A 23989-nucleotide genomic window follows, 5' to 3' on the forward strand; every position below is an offset into this window, starting at 1 on the left:
GCATGTAGCCTCCCCTCCTGTCTCTATAGCTGTCCTCTCTGGTGTCATTAGCATGTAGCCTCCCCTCCAGTCCGTCTCTATAGCTGTCCTCTCTGGTGTTATTAGCATGTAGCCTCCCCTCCAGTCTGTCTCTATAGCTGTCCTCTCTGGTGTTATTAGCATGTAGCCTCCCCTCCTGTCTGTCTCTATAGCTGTCCTCTCTGGTGTCATTAGCATGTAGCCTCCCCTCCTGTCTCTATAGCTGTCCTCTCTGGTGTTATTAGCATGTAGCCTCCCCTCCAGTCTGTCTCTATAGCTGTCCTCTCTGGTGTCATTAGCATGTAGCCTCCCCTCCAGTCTGTCTCTATAGCTGTCCTCTCTGGTGTCATTAGCATGTAGCCTCCCCTCCTGTCTCTATAGCTGTCCTCTCTGGTGTCATTAGCATGTAGCCTCCCCTCCTGTCTCTATAGCTGTCCTCTCTGGTGTTATTAGCATGTAGCCTCCCCTCCAGTCTCTATAGCTGTCCTCTCTGGTGTCATTAGCATGTAGCCTCCCCTCCAGTCTCTATAGCTGTCCTCTCTGGTGTCATTAGCATGTAGCCTCCCCTCCAGTCTCTATAGCTGTCCTCTCTGGTGTCATTAGCATGTAGCCTCCCCTCCAGTCTGTCTCTATAGCTGTCCTCTCTGGTGTTATTAGCATGTAGCCTCCCCTCCTGTCTGTCTCTATAGCTGTCCTCTCTGGTGTTATTAGCATGTAGCCTCCCCTCCAGTCTCTATAGCTGTCCTCTCTGGTGTTATTAGCATGTAGCCTCCCCTCCTGTCTCTATAGCTGTCCTCTCTGGTGTTATTAGCATGTAGCCTCCCCTCCTGTCTCTATAGCTGTCCTCTCTGGTGTTATTAGCATGTAGCCTCCCCTCCAGTCTGTCTCTAAAGCTGTCCTCTCTGGTGTTATTAGCATGTAGCCTCCCCTCCTGTCTGTCTCTATAGCTGTCCTCTCTGGTGTTATTAGCATGTAGCCTCCCCTCCTGTCTGTCTCTATAGCTGTCCTCTCTGGTGTTATTAGCATGTAGCCTCCCCTCCTGTCTCTATAGCTGTCCTCTCTGGTGTTATTAGCATGTAGCCTCCCCTCCAGTCTGTCTCTATAGCTGTCCTCTCTGGTGTCATTAGCATGTAGCCTCCCCTCCTGTCTCTATAGCTGTCCTCTCTGGTGTTATTAGCATGTAGCCTCCCCTCCTGTCTCTATAGCTGTCCTCTCTGGTGTTATTAGCATGTAGCCTCCCCTCCAGTCTCTATAGCTGTCCTCTCTGGTGTCATTAGCATGTAGCCTCCCCTCCTGTCTCTATAGCTGTCCTCTCTGGTGTTATTAGCATGTAGCCTCCCCTCCAGTCTCTATAGCTGTCCTCTCTGGTGTTATTAGCATGTAGCCTCCCCTCCAGTCTGTCTCTATAGCTGTCCTCTCTGGTGTCATTAGCATGTAGCCTCCCCTCCTGTCTGTCTCTATAGCTGTCCTCTCTGGTGTCATTAGCATGTAGCCTCCCCTCCAGTCTCTATAGCTGTCCTCTCTGGTGTCATTAGCATGTAGCCTCCCCTCCTGTCTGTCTCTATAGCTGTCCTCTCTGGTGTCATTAGCATGTAGCCTCCCCTCCTGTCTCTATAGCTGTCCTCTCTGGTGTCATTAGCATGTAGCCTCCCCTCCAGTCTCTATAGCTGTCCTCTCTGGTGTTATTAGCATGTAGCCTCCCCTCCAGTCTGTCTCTATAGCTGTCCTCTCTGGTGTTATTAGCATGTAGCCTCCCCTCCAGTCTCTATAGCTGTCCTCTCTGGTGTTATTAGCATGTAGCCTCCCCTCCTGTCTCTATAGCTGTCCTCTCTGGTGTTATTAGCATGTAGCCTCCCCTCCAGTCTCTATAGCTGTCCTCTCTGGTGTCATTAGCATGTAGCCTCCCCTCCTGTCTGTCTCTATAGCTGTCCTCTCTGGTGTCATTAGCATGTAGCCTCCCCTCCTGTCTGTCTCTATAGCTGTCCTCTCTGGTGTTATTAGCATGTAGCCTCCCCTCCTGTCTCTATAGCTGTCCTCTCTGGTGTTATTAGCATGTAGCCTCCCCTCCAGTCTCTATAGCTGTCCTCTCTGGTGTCATTAGCATGTAGCCTCCCCTCCTGTCTCTATAGCTGTCCTCTCTGGTGTTATTAGCATGTAGCCTCCCCTCCTGTCTCTATAGCTGTCCTCTCTGGTGTTATTAGCATGTAGCCTCCCCTCCTGTCTCTATAGCTGTCCTCTCTGGTGTCATTAGCATGTAGCCTCCCCTCCTGTCTCTATAGCTGTCCTCTCTGGTGTCATTAGCATGTAGCCTCCCCTCCTGTCTGTCTCTATAGCTGTCCTCTCTGGTGTTATTAGCATGTAGCCTCCCCTCCTGTCTCTATAGCTGCCACCTGCTGCGGTGCTGAAGCTTAGCGCTTCCTGGAGGTCCCCAGACCCCTGTGGAACAGACCTGGTGGTGGGTGGCTGTCTCTGGATAATAGGCCTGTACGCTGATACACGCGTCACCAGATTGTGGTCTGATTAGCCAAGGTGGGGAGGGGAGTGGAGCTGTATGCCTCTTTTCCATTAGCATACATCAGGTCCAATGTCTTTTTTTCCCCTGGCCTTGCAGGTCACATACTGGGTGAAGTTTGTCAGGGTCTTGTTGAGTTTGGTTGAAATCCCCATTGATGAGGAGGATGAATGCGTCCGGGTGTTTTGTCTGAAGTCCTGTGACCGTGGAGTGGATGATGTCACTCGCTTGCGCGGCCACTGCACTCAGTGGGATGTAAACGGTCAACACTAGCACATGTGTTGTATAGCAGAAGCTGCTAAGACAGGCTGCCACACACCTTGGTGACAAACTACAGTAAAAAGTAACAAACCTTGGGGCGCCAGGGTGGCACATCACGTAACTGCGCTGCAGTGTAACGCAGCCGTCCCGGGTTCGACTCCCGGACCCGGAGACCTATGCTGCATGTCTTCCCCCATATCTTCTCCCAACTTTCCTCTCTGCCGGGCCTATCCCAAATAAAGCAATAAAATGCCAAAAAACGAATAAAAAAACCTCTAAGGCCCTTGTAAAATAGTAGAATTTTTGAGAATGAGATTTTTCTTTTTTTAAATATTGATAATTTCTTTTATCATGAAACTTTTCTATTTGGGACATAACCTTTGAATATTTTTTGTTTATGAATTATTAGGTGGCCGATTGTGATGGTGGATTTCATTCACATGACCCAAAACGTATGTCATATAACTTCGACCAAAACCTAGTCATCATGGATGGAGCGTCTTTGAGTTTCTCTCTGCAGACTGACTGCACAGACTGTGAGCAAAATACATCTGCAGAGTCGCCTGACTGTCCCAGGACTGAACCAGTGTTCCACAACATCACCTACCCAGGTACCTCCTGTCATGTAGTGTGGTAGTGAAAGGGTTAACCTTCTGTAGTGTGGTTGTGAAAGTGTTAACCCTTTGTCGTGTGGCAGTGAAAGAGTTAACCTTCTGTATTGTCGCAGTGAAAGGGTTAACCCTTTGGTGGTGTGGTAGTGAAAGGGTTAACAGATTGATCCTAGCTTTGTCTGTGGTTCATGCAGGCTGGATTAATCCTCCTACCTACACTAACTATGTTTAATCCTCCTACACTAACTATGTTTAATCCTCCTACCTACACTAACTATGTTTAATCCTCCTACCTACACTAACTATGTTTAATCCTCCTACCTACACTAACTATGTTTAATCCTCCTACCTACACTAACTATGTTTAATCCTCCTACCTACACTAACTATGTTTAATCCTCCTACCTACACTAACTGTTTAATCCTCCTACCTACTGTTACGAGCTGGCTCAAGCTCGCAACAAGAAAGGGGAGACACAGGCACAATTTAAGAAATAACAAAAGAATTTATTAAATTATACTAATTATCAGCCAATATGAATGAGTATCAGTGTGTGTGGATGAGAGTGTATGTGCAGCATGAATGTTGTAAGTCTAAAACCAAAGTAAGTGTCCAAACAGAGACTAGAGGAAGCCTCCCTCTATATCCGACTGGGACACGTCTATGCTTTAGGCAAGTGGCTTGTCCTTCCGCGTTCCCGCTTTGCGCTCTGATTGGCCACGCACGTTTCTGGTCATGTGACATGTGCGCCCAATAGCGTGACGAGCTGTGTCTTTGCCCATTTCCGCGTCGAACAGCCTGCAAACTACCTGGCGTTCTATCGCCATGCTCTAAGACAAACTCTAACCTTAACCAACTTCGAAAGAGTGCCTAAGCTTAACCGTTGAAAGAACTTGCCGTCACGCTCTAAGACAAACTCTAACCGTAACCAACTTCGAAAGCGTGCCTAAGCTTAACCGTCCAAAAATTTGCTGTCCCACGATTGGCACACATGTCACATGACCAGAAACGTGCGTGGCCAATCAGAGCGCAAAACGGGAACTCGGAAGGACAAGCCACTTGCCTAAAGTATAGAAGCGACTGGGACACACCGACCCAGGTGTGCCCCAATTAGCCTGATGACCCTCCCCCACCGGCCCAGGTGTGCCCCAATTAGCCTGATGACCCTCCTCCACCGGCCCAGGTGTGCCCCAATTAGCCTGATGACCCTCCCCCACCGGCCCAGGTGTGCCCCAATTAGCCTGATGACCCTCCTCCACCGGCCCAGGTGTGCCCCAATTAGCCTGATGACCCTCCCCCACCGGCCCAGGTGTGCCCCAATTAGCCTGATGACCCTCCTCCACCGGCCCAGGTGTGCCCCAATTAGCCTGATGACCCTCCCCCAGCTCTGCTCTGCCAGCTCCACCCACCAATCCTGTGAAACACACAGAGCAGAGCAAGCAACACTAACACTAACTATGTTTAATCCTCCTACCTACACTAAGTAAGGGATAATGTATAGCTACGAGGTCATTGTCGCAAAATAATTGACCGACACGGAGTTTAAAATACCGAGCCGCTTCGGCGAGGTGTTTTAAACGTCAGTGAAGGTCAATTATTTTGCGACAATGATAGAGTATAGCTATACATTATCCCGCTTATTACATGGCTAACTTACTAACAATATACCTAATTCATTTTACATCGACTCGCAACACTGGTTCTGGCTGCGTTCTGGCTCCGCTCGTCGCTCCGCCCCCTGTCATCGCCGGCAGCAGAACACCGGCAGTGTCTAATTGCACTGAAACAGTGTGTGTCAGTGGGCTTGATTGCGAACAGCTGCGCACAGCGGTCATTATTGTCCCACAGCGGTCATTATTGAAAAATAATGACCGCTGTCGGGGGGCTATTGACCAATCACAAGCAAGCATTTCGGCGAATGTGAAAACGCCATGTAATAACTATGTTTAATCCTCCTACCTACACTAACTATGTTTAATCCTCCTACCTACACTAACTATGTTTAATCCTCCTACCTACACTAACTATGTTTAATCCTCCTACCTACACTAACCATGTTTAATCCTCCTACCTACACTAACTATGTTTAATCCTCCTACCTACACTAACTATGTTTAATCCTCCTACCTACACTAACTATGTTTAATCCTCCTACCTACACTAACTATGTTTAATCCTCCTACCTACACTAACTATGTTTAATCCTCCTACCTACACTAACTATGTTTAATCCTCCTACACGAACTATGTTTAATCCTCCTACCTACACTAACTATGTTTAATCCTCCTACCTACACTAACTATGTTTAATCCTCCTACCTACACTAACTATGTTTAATCCTCCTACCTACACTAACTATGTTTAATCCTCCTACCTACACTAACTATGTTTAATCCTCCTACCTACACTAACTACTGTATGTTTAATCCTCCTACCTACACTAAATGTTTAATCCTCCTACCTACACTAACTATGTTTAATCCTCCTACCTACACTAACTGTTTAATCCTCCTACCTACACTAACTATGTTTAATCCTCCTACCTACACTAACTATGTTTAATCCTCCTACCTACACTAACTATGTGTAATCCTCCTACCTACACTAACTATGTTTAATCCTCCTACCTACACTAACTGTTTAATCCTCCTACCTACACTAACTATGTTTAATCCTCCTACCTACACTAACTGTTTAATCCTCCTACCTACACTAACTATGTTTAATCCTCCTACCTACACTAACTATGTTTAATCCTCCTACCTACACTAACTATGTTTAATCCTCCTACCTACACTAACTATGTTTAATCCTCCTACCTACACTAACTATGTTTAATCCTCCTACCTACACTAACTATGTTTAATCCTTCTACCTACACTAACTATGTTTAATCCTCCTACCTACACTAACTATGTTTAATCCTCCTACCTACACTAACTATGTTTAATCCTCCTACCTACACTAACTATGTTTAATCCTCCTACCTACACTAACTATGTTTAATCCTCCTACACTAACTATGTTTAATCCTCCTACCTACACTAACTATGTTTAATCCTCCTACCTACACTAACTGTTTAATCCTCCTACCTACACTAACTATGTTTAATCCTCCTACCTACACTAACTATGTTTAATCCTCCTACCTACACTAACTATGTTTAATCCTCCTACCTACACTAACTGTTTAATCCTCCTACCTACACTAACTATGTTTAATCCTCCTACCTACACTAACTGTTTAATCCTCCTACCTACACTAACTATGTTTAATCCTCCTACCTACACTAACTGTTTAATCCTCCTACCTACACTAACTGTTTAATCCTCCTACCTACACTAACTATGTTTAATCCTCCTACCTACACTAACTGTTTAATCCTCCTACACTAACTATGTTTAATCCTCCTACCTACACTAACTATGTTTAATCCTCCTACCTACACTAACTATGTTTAATCCTCCTACCTACACTAACTATGTTTAATCCTCCTACCTACACTAACTATGTTTAATCCTCCTACCTACACTAACTATGTTTAATCCTCCTACCTACACTAACTGTTTAATCGTCCTACCTACACGAACTATGTTTAATCCTCCTACCTACACTAACTATGTTTAATCCTCCTACCTACACTAACTATGTTTAATCCTCCTACCTACACTAACTATGTTTAATCCTCCTACCTACACTAACTATGTTTAATCCTCCTACCTACACTAACTATGTTTAATCCTCCTACCTACACTAACTATGTTTAATCATCCTACCTACACTAACTATGTTTAATCCTCCTACCTACACTAACTGTTTAATCCTCCTACCTACACTAACTATGTTTAATCCTCCTACCTACACTAACTATGTTTAATCCTCATGCTGTTCTTAGACCTTGTGGAGAATTTCCAGTGTTCCATGACCTCCTGCACTGCTACTAGCTGTTCCTGGAGCCTCGCCAGTCACGCTCCAGACCTCAGCTTTTTCTACAAGTGAGAGTTTGTTGAGGTGGGGGGGGGGGGGGGGGGTTCAAGAGTCCGACTTTAGGTCAAATATTATAATGAAGAGTTTGATTGATTAAAAACTTTATTAACATATTGCAGAATGGGTATAATGTATACAATACGGTACAGCTCAATACAAACGACTGCTAAGGGGATGAAGACCAGAAAAAAACTTTCGGCTTGTTTACATAAGGGTCCTCCATTTTCAATTCGTCAAGAGTCTTCACATGCATGCTCAAAGTAAATGTTCTTATACTACTAGGGGTGGGAATCACCAGTTTCATCACGATACGATATTTTCCGATATCACAAAGTCTGCCACGATACGATTCGATTCAGCTGCCTGCGATCGATATGAGACGATATTATATGCCCATTTAACACAATCAGTAACATTTAAATCAACAACAAAAAAAGGCAATGGAAATATCATTTGACATTTTTATTTTTGATCTCTTCCAGACATTTAAATTAAAAACAATCTATTGTTTTTAATACAAATAGACCTCCTGTTCACTGTTTTTGGTTCGTTTTTCTTTTTTTCCTGATATTAATATATCCTATTCACTGTCACAGCGCTGTATTTTGTCTGGAAAAGGCATATTGGGAGTCAGAAGGTGCAGTACCGGCCAGATCCTGTTAGTGGGGCTATCTCGAGAATGCAGTAACCCCCCCTCCTTCCCAGTCCCTAGTGGACCTCTGCTGTTCTCTTAGCTTAGTTAGCTTACGCTAACGCAACGTTAATTTCTGCATTTAACGCGACGTGGGCATAAAGGAATGGCGAGGATGGAAAGCATGTTAGATGCATTTGACTCCTTGTGGGGGAAAAAACAACAGGCACTTATTTCGGGTCTCAAAATAGGCGGACTCTGAAGCAATGCTGTCTAACGTCTACACACGCTGAGCTGCGCTGAGCTAATGTTGTTGTTCCGGCCGGGCGGATATGCTCAACAGGGGATTTTCAAAATAAGAGTATCGCAATATGAATCGATCTTTTTACGTTGCATCGATCCTATTTTATAATTGATAATAGATCGATATATCGATCTGGATCGATGTATCGTCCCACCCCTATATACTACTGGGAGTTTGCGTGACAGTTGTTGTGCTCGTTCATCCTCATACTTCCTCGTAAACTGTATCCACTGTAAAAGATAATTCTTGTTATTACTATGTAATGTTGTACAGTTCAGTTTCAATTTGTGAATATGAAAGAAGCTGTACGCTCAATGAGATGAGCCTTGAGTGAGGATGTCATCAAGACACACATCCTGGAGTTGCTCCATAGACAGTGAATAGTGGAACAACTCCTAGGACACTGTGTATAGTACACATGGTGAGTCTACTGGGATATATGGGTACATTTTCTGATTCAGAGCTGAAAGCTTTACATATAAATCAAATATATTTGAAAAATAATTTTCACAGATTCACTGTCACTTGATGACATCACAAATCCAAGTGTTGATTATCTGATTCCCAGCCTAGGGAGACAGTTGTCTATGTTTATAGATATTGACATAGCTGGGGCGGCTACGTGGCGTAGTGGGCAAGGCGCTCGCCACGAATGCGGAGACGCTGGGCTCGCCTGTTCGAGCCCAGCGCTCCACATTGCTTTCAGTTTAGCTGGTCGTCCGCACTAATACACATTGGCCGTATTAGGGGGTGGGAAACTGATGGGTGGGGATCGGGCGTTGTGGACAGCGACTCCTACAGGTCGGTTGGTGCGCCTGCGCAGTAGAATCAGGAAGTGTCGGGGGCAGCGTGAGCCTCCCACGCGTTACTCCTCGCCACTGAGAGATCGAGCTGCGCAGGTGAAAAGATGCGACTGCTGTTACCTCAAGTACCGGAGGGGACTTGTGCTATGTATGACTTAGTCCACATTGCAGCCGGCTTGTGGGAGGCAAGAAACAGCGTTCGTGACGGGGGAGGGTTGAATTGGATGATACGAAATTGGGATGGGAGAAAATATAGAAAAATGGGAGAAAAAGTGGATAAAAAAAAAAAAGATATTGACGTAGCTTCAGTGGAATGGCACAATGTAAATTCTGTTTGGGGATTTCCCTTTTTAAAATGGTCATTTTCATCAGAGTCGCATCCAATACTCTGCTCTCTTTCTTTGTCGAACAATGAAATCCTTAAAGGTAGATAACATTCAGCCACTAGATGCCACACTAGAGCACCAGCATGTCATTTATCCAATCAGGTGCATTCCATGTGGGGAAATGGGAAGTAGGCAGGGGATACATAAACAAGTTACAACAACATACATTTTGGACCTGACAAAAGTTTTTAAATGATACATTTATTTAATCAATATTCTTTTTGGGGGGAAAGCAATACTTTTATTCCACACCTTTCTCAAGCTTTGTGGATATATTATTTAAAAAGAAAACTAATCTACAAAAAAGTTAAGAAAAATGTAATCTATAGTACTTTTAATTTCCTTCTTCAGATGAATGAAATACCTGCTTTCTTCCTTTCTTACTTAATTCAACACTCTTTCTTTCTCTCTCCCGCATTGTGCTCAACTAATCTCCCTCTCTCTCCCGCTCCGCCTCAGGAAAGTACGTGAAAATGCCATATCTGCCAAAAGCCCCCGTGAAGTGCCATATCTACAAGAGTGCTCCGACTATCTGGACACGGCAGACGGCAGGCGGACTGGTTGTCCTCTGCAGGGCATCAATAGCAACCACAACGTTTACTTCCTCTTCAATGGGACGCTGAACGGCAGTCCCGTGAGAAACACCTTCACAGGGATAAACGGTAGGCTATGAACGCTACACGAGGGACTGTTGGAGGGACGTGTCATTGTTGGAGACAGCTGTCACCGCTATCGTACGACTCAATGCTGTTTTATAGGGGCTACGTCGACATTATTGGAAATTAATTTGTGCTCTCGCTGCCTATCTATGGGGGCGACACAGTCGTAGGGCAGTCGTCTCGTAATCCGGAGGTTCCTGGTTCCCGCTGCTCCCGGGCAGCGTGCCGAAGTGTCCTTGAGCAAGACACTTAACCCCTAACTGCTCCCGATGAGCAGGTTGGCACCTTGCATGGTTGCCTCCTCCGTCGGTGTGTGAATGAGTGAGTGAATGGGTAAGATGCGAGGAACAAATTGTAAAGCGACTTGGATAAAAGTGCTATATAAATGCAGCCATTTACCATTTATGTACATGTTGGGTTGTGGTGGCCATTAGGGCTCATGTGGTAGGGTATGAAGGATAAGCATTGTCAATACCTGGAGCTCACATCAAAGGGCAGCGGGTCTGTTGAAGTTGCTGTTTGGGGGCTGCTATGAGCCACGAAATACACTTGTAGTGTCTAAGTCCAATTAGACTTTCTTTTGGCAATGGGAGTGGGTTTATTAATTGCGCTTATCCTTATCATTAGGGCACACGTATCCTGTGTTTTATGATAAATTCATCTAATAAGACTTTTTCTACTTTGACGTTTCGGCTGTAATCTCAAATCTTTTTTTCAGAAACATCACAGGTGCTATTGTGACATGTGTGGTCAGCCTGGTCACATGGCTGTCTCGCCGGAAGTGTTGAGACAATGACGTCCGTTGTTATCTGACAGCTTTTCTCAGAACAGCATTCTATGTGGGGATAGTTGGTAGATCCCCTCGTTCATGTTTCACTATCTGCTGGACCCGTTTCATTGTCCGCTGGGCCTGTTTCCACGTTTCTATTGCCTCCTCCATCAAATGCCGGTATTGTGTTGCTTTTAGATGTGATCATTTTAGCCCCTCCCAGTACATGACATGACCTCTTACAATGGTCTGAAATTGCTAGATTCTCTAAGTGCTTAAAGGAAAACTCCAACATTTTGGGAAATTAGCTTATTTAACATCTTCCCTGGAGTTAGACAAGAAGATACATACCTTTTTTGTCTCTGTGCGTGCATTTAGCTTTGGGAACAGTTGCTCCGTTAGCGTAGCTTAGCTTCATCACTGGAAGTGGGGCGGTGCAATAGCCTGACGTTCCCTTACAGTGTCCTACAGTCACCAAATACAACTCCAAAACGTTCATGTAAACATGTTGTGACCTGTGTATTTACCACGTGGAGAAATAAAAAATATATAATATATAAGCAAATATACTCTGAACTATTTTTTGCCTAAGCACTCGTCTCTGCGCGCAGTCAGTGATTTCTACGTGAAGCCGTGTTTGTGGACATTCTCATTCATTCAAAGGATCCGAACCGATTGAAGTTTATGGATACCATGACTTAAAATCCTCTTACCTTGACGATTAAAAGCCTCCCCAATTTAGAAAACAGTAATCCAATGGCTGGTATTGATAATATAATACTAACTACTGCACGTAGCTAACCGGAGCTAACACAGAACCGGACGGTCACTAAAGCAAATATAATGACTTCCTTTCTGGGGGTTTTCTAAATAAAAGAGTGACGTTTTTTTTTGGTAAGAATATAGGACAGGCACATATAAGCACTATGCTTCAGTCTGTACCTTTTTCAGTCACTGTAAATAATCAAATATTGATAAATGATGATGTATATTGTACTGTGTGTGATGATGACTGAAAAAAATAAACGACTACTACTACTACTACTATAGACGTCGCTCTCTGCAAATGGTCCAAAATTCAGCCGCCCGCCTCCTCACTAACACCCGGTCCCGCGAACACATCACTCCTGTCCTCCACTCCCTCCACTGGCTCCCGATCAAACACAGCATAAACTTTAAAACACTACTCCTCACCTTCAAAGCCCTCCACAGCCTGGCCCCCCCTTACCTGACTGATCTCCTTCTTCCCTACCGCCCCACCCGTTCCCTCCGGTCCTCCTCCACTGCCTCCCTCACTGTCCCGACATCCAAGCTTAAAAACTTCGGAGATCGGGCCTTCTCTCGTACTGCACCCCGACTCTGGAACTCCCTCCCCCAGTCCATTAGAGACTCCCCTACACTCTCCACCTTCAAAGCTCGCCTCAAAACCCACCTGTTCTCCCTTGCCTTCAACCCCCCCCACCCTTAAACCCCCCCCCCCCTCCAACCTGATTGATGTCTGTCTCCAGTCTTTTTTGTGTTTTCATGCTGTCTCCCCTGTTCCCCCCATGGTCTCATGTTCCTTTTGTTTTTGTTTCTTTGTTTTTGTTTCTTTGCTTTAGTTTCTTTGTTTGTACTCTTGCTCACGACTACTGTCAGCGACTTCGGGTTACTGAGAAGCGCTATATAAATTAAATGAATTATTATTATTATTATTATTTATTTTGAAAACCCCCAGAAAGGAAGTCATTATATTTGCTTTAGTGACCGTCCGGTTCTGTGTTAGCTCCGGTTAGCTACGTGCAGTAGTTAGTATTATATTATCAATACCAGCCATTGGATTACTGTTTTCTAAATTGGGGAGGCTTTTAATCGTCAAGGTAAGAGGATTTTAAGTCATGGTATCCATAAACTTCAATCGGTTCGGATCCTTTGAATGAATGAGAATGTCCACAAACACGGCTTCACGTAGAAATAACTGGCTGCGCGCAGAGACGAGTGCTTAGGCAAAAAATAGTTCAGAGTATATTTGCTTAGAAAACGTAATTGTCTAATTCAATTATTTTTTATTTCTTCACGTGGTAAATACACAGGTCACAACATGTTTACATGAACGTTTTGGAGTTGTATTTGGAGTGTATTTGGTGACTGTAGGACACTGTAAGTGTAACTGTGTAAGGGAACGTCAGGCTATTGCACCCCCCCACTTCCAGTGATGAAGCTAAGCTACGCTAACGGAGCAACTGTTCCCAAAGCTAAATGCACGCACAGAGACAAAAAAGGTATGTATCTTCCTGTCTAACTCCAGGGAAGATGTTAAATAAGCTAATTTCCCAAAATGTTGGAGTTTTCCTTTAAGAATGTCCCTATCATGTGGTGTCACGAGTATGTGCTCCAGCTGGTGCATTTTTGTGCCATATTTCACAGGCGGCCACAGGACATAGAATAGAATAGAAGAATAGAATATATTGTCATTATATTTGCATACAACGAGCTTAGGGACTCAAACGTAAGGTGCAGTAGTGGAAGCAAATATAAAATCACACGAGTAATAAAAGAGAAACATAAAATACTCAATAAAACAATGTTAGAATACTGTACAATATACAAAATAACAATCACAGTGTGAGACGGTAGTGGGTGAGTATTGCACTTGTGGATATTGCACTCGAAGGGTAGGGGTAGGATGTTGCACAGTGTGGGAGGAGGGGGACGGGTGTGAATTGTTAGTGCATGTTAGAGTTCAGGGTGGTGACGGCTCTGGGGAAGAAACCCTCTCTGAGCCTGTTTGTTCTGGCTCTGAAATACCTGCTTTCTTCCTTTCTTACTTAATTCAACACTCTTTCTTTCTCTCTCCCGCATTGTGCTCAACTAATCTCCCTCTCTCTCCCGCTCCGCCTCAGGAAAGTACGTGAAAATGCCATATCTGCCAAAAGCCCCCGTGAAGTGCCATATCTACAAGAGTGCTCCGACTATCTGGAGTGCGTGCGTGCGTGCGTGCGTGCGTGCGTGCGTGCGTGCGTGCGTGCGTGCGTGCGTGCGTGCGTGTGTGTGGTGTGTGTGTGTGTGTGTGGGGGAGGGGCGCTGGTCAAACTAGAGGTGGTGGCAGAGAGGAGGATGAGTAGGAAACTGGCCGCTACCGTGGAAAACCCCTCCCACCCCCTATGAGCTAGCCAAGATGAGGAGCATGTTCAGTGTTACGACCCCTGAGGTCTGAGGGTAAAAGGGCTGTAACATAAACATTGGTTGACAGAAAGAATGACCAGGTTTGTAAACAAAAAGGATATATATTACATCCTATTTATTAGGATCTATTAGGGTGAGCCAAAGCAACAAACAAACACCACTATCTCGAAACAAACCAAATCAGTAACGAGAGAAACACACATTAGTCATAATGATACAAGGAAAAACAGAAAAGAGCTGCCAACTAAATGTATAGCAAAATACATTAGATAACTCAAGCTCTGTGGCCACTAACAAGTATGGCCCCCGACACTCTACTCACCACCCCTGCCAGTGGTCAGACTCCACAAGCGGGGCATGGACTGCAGCTGGAGAACTAACAGCTGCAGAACTTGTGAACTATTAGGAATGTCAGTCTGACCGTGTCTCTTTAACAACTGTTATTGTATTGACTTCTACAGTGGTTTGTGTTGTAAGGGATATCTATACATCTGTGTTTCTGTCTATCCGTCTTTCTGTCCACAGTTATGCCCCCTCCACTGAATTTGACAGTAGCGCAAGAAGGAGACCAAGACCTGAGCATCAACTGGACTGTGCCTGACCTAGCTAACTGCATTACAGACTGGAAATTCATAATAGATTACACCGTGTGTAATGAAAAAAAGGTGACACCAACCTTACTATCACTACACATTATGTAAGGACATTTTGCTGCAGTTGGAGGATAACATTAATTCCAAAAGAAATTCCAAAATGAAAATGATTTCACAAAGCCTCCTAACACTAAAAGTTGGTCCTAGTGGTAAAACTATGAGAATCTTTTCTGAATTATAATGCTTTCTCTGAATTTCCCTTAAAATGAAAGGGGCACGCCAACATTATAGGAAATGTGCTTACCGTCTTCTCCAGAATCAGACAAGAAGATGGATCTCAATTTCCTCTCTGCATTCTGCATATCTGTCTGCAAGCTAGCCTAGCTTAGCACAAATAAATGGAAGTGAATACGGACCACAGCTCTTTGTTTTATGCTAGGCTAGCTGGTCCATATCCGCTTCTATACATTTTTAGCTTGCAGCTGGATAGCTTTCTACTGAAGGCATTGGTATCTATCTTCTTGTCTGACTCTGGAGAAGACGGTAAGCACATTTCCTATAATGTTGGCGTGCCCCTTTAAGTTAAAAGTCCATACTAGTAGTTGTTAGGCTATGTTAGGAGGTCTCTCATGAACACATTAATAAATATCTAGGAGATTTTCTCGAGTCTGCAGCGATTTGCACACCACACCCACGTTCCGATCAAACACAGTAGCATCTCAACAAACAATGACAGACTAACGGGTGCAGACATAATTTAAAAGACACATCATGTTGTCCTTAAAAGGAGGAATGGACGGATGGACACAAGGTTGGGCAATTTGCGTGATTTACCATGCGACCACAGAGGTCATCCAGTCCCATCACCTGAAAAGGATCCAATTCACACAGCGAAGCTGTATTTAATCTAGTAGGAGTGACTTTACACCAAGCGGCTATACTGCTACTGGTTTCAACCTTGTTTAGGGGAGAACAGGGATGGTTGTCACACTTTATTTTTTTTACTCTAGTGTGAATTGCTCATCATCAAAACATCTTTCAATAGTCATTCCTACATTAAATTGAAGCTTACGATGTTGGCTTGAAATGTGTATCCCTCTCATTTTCCAACATATTGTAACAAAGAGGAAATTACCTATCAAAGACACTCTGACACATTGTGACAACCAACCCCATCACAGGGATGGTTGTCGCACACTATGGGGTTGGTTGTCACCATGTGTTTTAATGGGAAACATCTTAAAAAGAAGGCAAGACGGAAGAACTGAATTTGAAAGTTGAATTGCATTGACAAGTTGACAAATACCGGTACATAACTTAATGCATCTTAACATAAACAGGAAAGACATCTTTAGGCCATCCTATATAACAAAATAAGAACAAAATAAATAGGCCTAACAATAATAGCCAACACAACTAGGCTACACTCATTCACTATCTGAGTTACAGTGATGGCAAATGTAGGGTCTGGGCACTCCAACTAAGCAGAGCTTGTGTGCCCACTGGTTGCACATCCAACACTTCTCCCATACCTCTCCTGAACGGCTGTTGGAGAACGTTTCCATACAAACCAAACAAAAACAATCATCTTCATTTGATGAAGACTCCTCCTCTCTCTCTCTCTTTCTTTTCTGTTTCTTCTTCTAGCTGGCTGCCTTTTCCAGCTGGGGTGGAGTACACTGGGATGTACTAGGCTTGGCAGGTGGTCTAGGCTGGGATGTACTAGGCTTGGCAGGTGGTCTAGGCTGGGATGTACTAAGCTTGGCAGAGGGTCTAGGCTGGGATGTACTAGGCTTGGTAGGTAGGCTAGGCTGGGATGTACTAGGCTTGGTAGGTGGGCTGGGGTGCATTGGGCTCTGCTCTGTCTATCCTCAGCTTATCCATCACCTCCAAGTTGGTGAAGAAACAGTCCATGTTGTGCTTATTAAAGCACTGTCATGTGCTTGTCACATGTGACAACCAACCCCAAAGAAAATGTGACGACCAACCCCAACTGGAATGTCTTGCTAGTATCAAGGTTAACAACCATCTAAAAATGTGTTAGTTAGCCAACAACAATCTAAACTATAGCTTTACCTTCACACTTTTTAAGGGTAACAATTGTTTCATTATAAACCAATTGTGTAAAAGCCTAGAAGAAAAATACTGAGGAGCTGAATATTTACAATTCCACATGAAAAACACAAAAAGTCCTCTCACCTAAAGTTCAGCTGTCTTACGCCAAAGAAGACTATGTAGGTGAGATCTGATCCCAATTCTGCACATTTCCATACCAAAATATGGGAGAAAGCGCCTTTTGGTAGCGAGATATAATGAATGTGACAACCTACCTGTGTGACAACCATCCCCGTTCTCCCCTATATGTAGAATTCTTTCATATACAGTACTTGTCGAAACCAGGAAACTGCGATTAGAAGTGGCTAAATCAGGCTTAAAGGTGCTATAAATAACTTTCAGCCACTAGATATCGCACTAGAGCACCAGCATGTCATGGGTAATGGGAAGTAGGGAGGGGATACATGCAGACAACATTTTCTTTGGACATGCAAATTTTTTTTTATTATAAATTCATTAATCAGTGTTTTTTTTGGGGGAAAGCAATACTTTTATTCTGTACCTTTCGTAAACATTTCTATAGCACCTTTAAGACCAATTAGTCACAATGGTATTATTAAATATACAAACTGTTTTGATACTGCAGAACTTTTAAGTTCTATGTTTTGTAGTAAAAGGTTAGGTTACGACCATAGAGAAAATGCTCCAGGGAACCGGATGGGCACATCTTTTATTTTAATTTTTTATTATCCCCCCCCCCCCCCCCCTCCTTTTTCCGATTTTTCTCCCATCCCACTGTTAGTCGTTATGCCAATTCCCAATCCCAACACCTCTCTCCAGATCCTTCCCTCGCTGTGCAGGTGCCCCGACCGAACTGTAGGAGTCGCTGTTTACAACGACCAGGACGCGTGAATACTTTCGGCAACCAACATGTCCTTCCGCGTTGCTCTGATTGGCCAGCGATCGGCCAGCCCTCTACGCTCGTTTTCCCCCTATGCCGGTAACGTGCGCATGCGCATTTTCTTTTTGACGGCACTCATGCGCCAAGCAGATTTTCGCCACACAGCCGCAAGCTGTGCAGGTTTTAATAGCAGGTTTTAATAGGTTTTGCCGCAGCGGCGGCAGGTTTTAATACGTTCCACAAACGCTCCACACCTCCACAAACATCCCGCAGCACAGACGCACACATCCGCACACAGCAGCACAAACATTCCCCACATTTAACATTCACAAACACACAATATTGAAACATAAACACCGCATAACGTTAAACACTAACACTACGATACCCAGAGCTCATCGCGCAAACCGGAAGCGGACATACGTAATCTTTCCTCGCCGCGTCACTCTAACGTTACCTCACCGGCAACTTATCTAATTTAACAGAAAATTAAAACATCTTTTCAAAATCTTTCTTCACATCTATATTTGTAAATTCCACATAACCTTAGATCTTACCCGCTCGCGAATTGAACTCCACCCCATACGTTAAGCTAAAACCAAAGACTTTCGCCCATCACCCCGTTTTAAACCACGTAAATACGACATTTCTCTCAGTTTTTAAAGCAATCAACTTATATACGCCAACTCCCCCACACCTTAGCTAGTATCCCTCCGTTTTTAACAACAATCCGACGGTTGCAACATATTTAAAACTCATAATATTCATCGCTAGTCATTACACGCCAAACCCTGCCGCTCTCGCAAGACGCTCGTATTTTCAAACCTGTCTAGTTTAGTGACACGACACGACAATTCAACATTACTTTTACAGTTATACTGTTTATTAAAACACACGTATTTAACAACAACCTCAAGTACTTCCTATTTAGCTCCTGTATCATAACACAAGCGTATTTGTACGCTCTGTAAACGAGCACCTGGGGGGAGCCTCATGCGCATGCACGGCGTAGGGGGTAAACGAGTGTAGAGCGCTGGTATTCACGCAGGAGAGCGCTGGCCAATCAGAGCAACGCGGAAGGGCATGTTGGTTGCCGAAAGTATTCACGCGACCAGGACCCACCCACACCGACTTCCCACCCACTGACACTGCCAATTGTGTCAGCACGGACGACCGACAAGCCGGAGGTACCGCTGGCAGTTGGATTCGAACCCACTGTCTCCGCGGTGGTAGGCAGACGCTTAGTCCGCTGCGCTACCCGGCCGCCCCGGATGGGCACATCTGAACGGAGCATTTGACCAAACGTTGGAAGTATTTTTAATAATAATAATAACAATAACTTAGTTTTATATAACGCCTTTCAGAAGACTCGAGGTCGCTTTACATAGGGGGAAAGAATAACAAAAGTAACAAACATAGTGGACAGACACAACATACAAAGTGAGAAATTAGGGGTTGAAGGCCAAGTTGAAGAGGTGGGTTTTGAGGAGCTTTTTAAATGAGTCCAGAGTTGGGGCGTTGCGGAGTTCTGCGGGGAGGGAGTTCCAGAGGGTGGGAGCTGCCACACTGAAAGCTCTGTCCCCAAAGGTCCGCAGTCTGGTTCGGGGAATGGAGAATTCTGGGAATTTTTCCATCCTTCAGGCAGACGAAGATACTACAACAAGTTGTTTTATATCCACACAGGCGAGCAGGACAGCAAAGCCACCAACGTCTTCAGTGTCTGTGCCCTTTCTCCCCCATTGTCTGTACAACATCACCATCAGATCCAACTATCTTGGAGGGATGACCGCGAGCGAAGAGATACTGTACGGTACGATGGCATAAACTCCTACATTCTTTCAGTCGTTAGCGCCTCAGCGTATAGTTTCCTTTTATTACAGTGAAACACCATTCAATTAAATAGTTTGGTTAAACTCCTTCTCATTATGATGATGATGATGGTTGATTATGATGTTGCTGTTATGTACAGGTGATCCAAGGAACCTGCATGCATTTATGATCGCTGCCGCTGTGGTCCTGCCACTGGTGCTTGCCATCTTCGCAGTCCTGTCGTTCGTTTGTTTCCGAAAGTATGTACCGCACTATTGTTCACTTGTTCATACTTCACTGTTCATACCTTTTGCACATTACTGCTCAATTGCACAGCCCTGCTAAATATTTTTTATTCTAATTAGAGTGTATATACTTGACCACATTGTGCACAATTGTACATTTTATAAGTCTATTGTGCTTCTCTTTTAATTTAGTTTATATTCCATTTTATTTTATTCTACCTTTATTTTATTCTACCGTAATTGTCTGTCCATTAATGTCGCACCAAAAACGACCAAATCAAATTCTTTGCATGTGTAAACTACTTGGCAAGAAATACCTTTCTCAGCTCAGAAAGGGCATAATGGCAAAAATAAAGGAATATAAAGAAAAATTACTATCAAAGAAGTAATTCCATATGAATTGTCGGGGGTGAACTGATATTACCCTACTGCTTACTTTGCAGTCTGGACATTTAAACGAAATACAGAGAGTTTATAGCAACATAGGTCTTAAAAACCTATTACTTCTATCAAAATCTATCAGATCTATCAACATCATATTTAAGACCTTTTTAAGACTTTTAAAAGGCCTAACATTTTGAATATTAAATGTAAGACTTAATAAGAACTCTATATAGCGGGAACCCTGCTATAGAGACCGCAGCAGTGGCCACGTGCCCCTGTTGCAAAATACTTTATGTTTAATAACAAATGTGGCTTAGAGGAATATACTGCTTAGGGGAAAGGTTGCGCTTTACTTTTGGATCATATACTATGTTCTTAATTTCACCCTAAGAGTCAAGGCATAGGCTGTGTTCCATCTTTCATGCTCCATCTTTCAGCTACTTTTGTTTGTCAAAGAGCGGGCGGTCATGTCTGTCTGCTCCTTAACACTTTGATTGCCGGAAAACGCTTTTTCACGTCATTCAGAGCCATGCTAAAGGTGCCGAGGACGCCGTAACTCGTCTTTGATATCAATATTTCAAAAATCTGTGATCGAAATCATATTTTCTTTCCGGAGCCCTGAGATGTGCTGGTGGGCTCCCACCAACTGTCTAACGGTTCGAGAGCGCCATCTGGTGGCCGATCGGCAGATCGGCCAAGAGGGAGGGGCGCCCTAAACAGGAAGTGCTCATCCATATGAGCTCCGGGCACTCGCGTCCGGTAGCCGGACTCCATCTCAACACACTGGATGATCAATCGCTCGCCCTAACTCAATAAACAACGTTATTTGGACGTATATAGTATTATACAAGCTGGAAATGGTTCATCAGGATAAACATCCCATAATCGAAAACGGTCTACACCACGCTGATCGTCCAACGGCGCGAGGATGATACGGTAAGATTCAGCGTTATTTTTGAACGTGTTCCATATAAACTGTTATGATGAACATATGACCCACACTAGATGAATGATATAACGCTGCCCACGGAATTATAAACGATCCCCCGCCCATCCGGTCATCATCAGATCATACGTAGATCATTCTAGAAGTACGTCCAATTGAATTTTTTTATATCGCCCCGATTGCCATCAAACTGTATTTCATCATCAATATAATGCATTTGGGGCTATAGATCACGTTCTGGAGAAAGCTGCAGAAAGAGATGAAAACATACTTATACATTAGACCATACTTTACTATGAATATGTGAATGAAAAAGTTTAACGTTGCTACACAATGAACAATGGCAATGTAGCAATAGAATTTAAAAAGTTATAGCCATGCAAAGAAGGGGTACTTCTCCATAGACAAATAGAGCTGGCAATCTATGGTATATCATGAATTTAACCCATGGCAATCAAAGTGTTAAGAAATATAATGTTCTGAGGCGGCTACGTGGTGCAGTGGGCAAGGCGCTCACCACGTATACTGGAGACGCTGGGTTCGCCTGTTCGAGCCCAGCGCTCCACATTGCTTTCAGTTTAGCTGGTCGTCCGTACTAATACACATTGGCAGTATTAGGGGGTGGGAGACTGATGGGTGGGGATCGGGCGTTGTGGACGCCTGTAGCTGTTCCGCAACCGTTCCTACTTCCGGGGTAGGCCTGATTGGCCCCGACAGGCACGTGACCCGCCGCGGCCACGCCCCGCGGCAGCCCCAGGAGCAAGCGCGCTACTGCTGGAGTTCGCTTCGCCTTTCACATCGCTGCTGTTGGCGAAAGCAGACAAATGAATGACTAATTCGGTCAGAAATAACGTAACTAATAACGTTAGTAAGCACTGCTTATATGCTTATTATGTCTGCGGGGTACAGTAAACGTTTCTCCCGGTACATTCTGAAGAGCACACCGCTGTATGTTGGAGAACCAGCGGTCTTCCTCACTCGAGTGAGACTAAAGCCGTGCACAGCTCAGCCCTGTGAGACGCTTATGTCTGCGGGGTACAGTAAACGTTTCTCCCGGTACATTCTGAAGAGCACACCGCTGTATGTTGGAGAACCAGCCGGTCTTCCTCACTCGAGTGAGACTAAAGCCGTGCACTGCACAGTCTCTAACAGTGTAACAGTAAGAAGCATTTTGGATAAAAGTATTCTGTACTTCTGTATGACAACAATGTATGCCTTTCAAATGTTGAATGATTAAATGATACACAGCGAAATCTACGCTCTCGCCTCTCATCCTGCTTTCGCCAACGGCAGCGATGTGAAAGGCGAAGCGAACTCCAGCAGTAGCGCGCTTGCTCCTGGGGCTGCCGCGGGGCGTGGCCGCGGCGGGTCACGTGCCTGTCGGGGCCAATCAGGCCTACCCCGGAAGTAGGAACGGTTGCGGAACAGCTACAGGCGTTGTGGACAGCGACTCCTACAGGTCGGTTGGTGCGCCTGCGCAGTAGAATCAGGAAGCGATGGGGGCGGCGTCCCTCCAAATCGCAGACCCCTGACGCTGATAGATCGAGCCGCGCAGGTGAAAAGATGCGACTGCTGTTACCTCGAGTATCGGAGGGGACTTGTGCTATGTATGACTTAGTCCACATTGCAGCCGGCTTGTGGGAGGCAAGAAACAGCGTTCGAGACAGGGGAGGGTTGAATTGGACGATACGAAATTGGGATGGGAGAAAAATAGAAAATGGGAGAAAAAGTGGATACAAAAAAAATATATATATATAATGTTCTCTGAGCTCAATAAAAACAGCACCTACTTGCTATACAAATAAAGTGTATTATTATCAAAAATGAAATGTAATAAAAATATATATATATAAAGAACGGCACCTATATAGACGCCGCATTGCAAGATTGTCGTCCCAAGTAAGATATTTGCTAAGAAACTATAGGGTTTTAAAAAATTATCAATGTCAAGAATGTTTCAAGCTTATCGAATGTTGATTTTAGATTTTTATTAAATTTTTTTGAAAATATCATGCATAGTAAATTAATTGGGGCTTTTCAACCAGGGGTTAGAGTCCCAAGTGTTACTCCTGTAGTCCTTTCTGGTTTGCCTCTTCTTGATTTTAGTATTTCCCTTATTGCCTTCCATTCAGGTACAAGGATAAGATCTTACCAAAGGTTCCGGAACCTCGGGACTTCCTGCGAGACATGTTCAACAACAACAATGAGATTGTGAGAACCGTTCATCATTACGTTTAAAGAAAAAAGAATACGCACTATAAGCCGCACCTGAATATAAGCCGCAGTAGCTAAATTGAATGATGTGTACATATATAAGCCGCACTGGACTATAAGCCGCAGGTGTTTTAATGTTTAATTACCATATGTAATTAGCATTGGGACACAATACTGTCGGACAAATAACAAGAATTAACTCATTTACAAGTTGTATTAAGTTTAGCAAATAAGGGAACAGATAAATAACATTTCAATGCAGTCAAAAAAGCAATATTTCGATTTTTACATTTTCGGGTTTGGTCACGTCGAGATACATATAAGCCGCACCGTTATATAAGCCGCAGGGTCGAAAAATGGGGGGAAAAGGCGCGGCTTATAGTCCGAAAATTACGGTATATATATATATTATTTATTATGTTTTTCCATTGGGTAACACTTTATAACCATCATCAATAAATGGTCAGTTAGTTGTTTATTTATTGTTGACTTTCAAATAAATTTATTGTTTGTTTATTGATTTGTTAGTAAATGCTATATAATGTTATTTATTCATTGATTATAAATTATTATAATAAAATATTAATTATAATATTATTTATTATATATTATATCATAACTGATGAGAAATGGTAATTTATTTTTGGTTACTTTTATTAACACTTTGAGTGCCACTCACGAGATATCTCGGGTTTTTAACACTTTGACTGCCGGGAACCGTCTTTAGACGTCT

General features: G+C 43.9%; 1 protein-coding gene across 1 annotated transcript in view; it reads left to right on the forward strand.

Moving 5' to 3' along the window:
• il13ra1 (interleukin 13 receptor, alpha 1) overlaps positions 1–23989 on the forward strand; it is a 44046-nt gene that overhangs the window by 16662 nt on the left and 3395 nt on the right. The window contains exons 3-9 of the mRNA XM_084313307.1: positions 3201–3402; positions 7301–7400; positions 9976–10178; positions 14635–14774; positions 19342–19468; positions 19628–19727; positions 23175–23253. Coding sequence (XP_084169433.1) covers positions 3201–3402; positions 7301–7400; positions 9976–10178; positions 14635–14774; positions 19342–19468; positions 19628–19727; positions 23175–23253 — 951 coding nt within the window. The remainder of the gene's footprint in view (positions 1–3200; positions 3403–7300; positions 7401–9975; positions 10179–14634; positions 14775–19341; positions 19469–19627; positions 19728–23174; positions 23254–23989) is intronic.

Source organism: Notolepis coatsorum (genome assembly GCF_963971535.1).
Source record: "Notolepis coatsorum genome assembly, chromosome: 1".
NCBI classification, from domain to species: Eukaryota; Metazoa; Chordata; class Actinopteri; order Aulopiformes; family Paralepididae; genus Notolepis; species Notolepis coatsorum.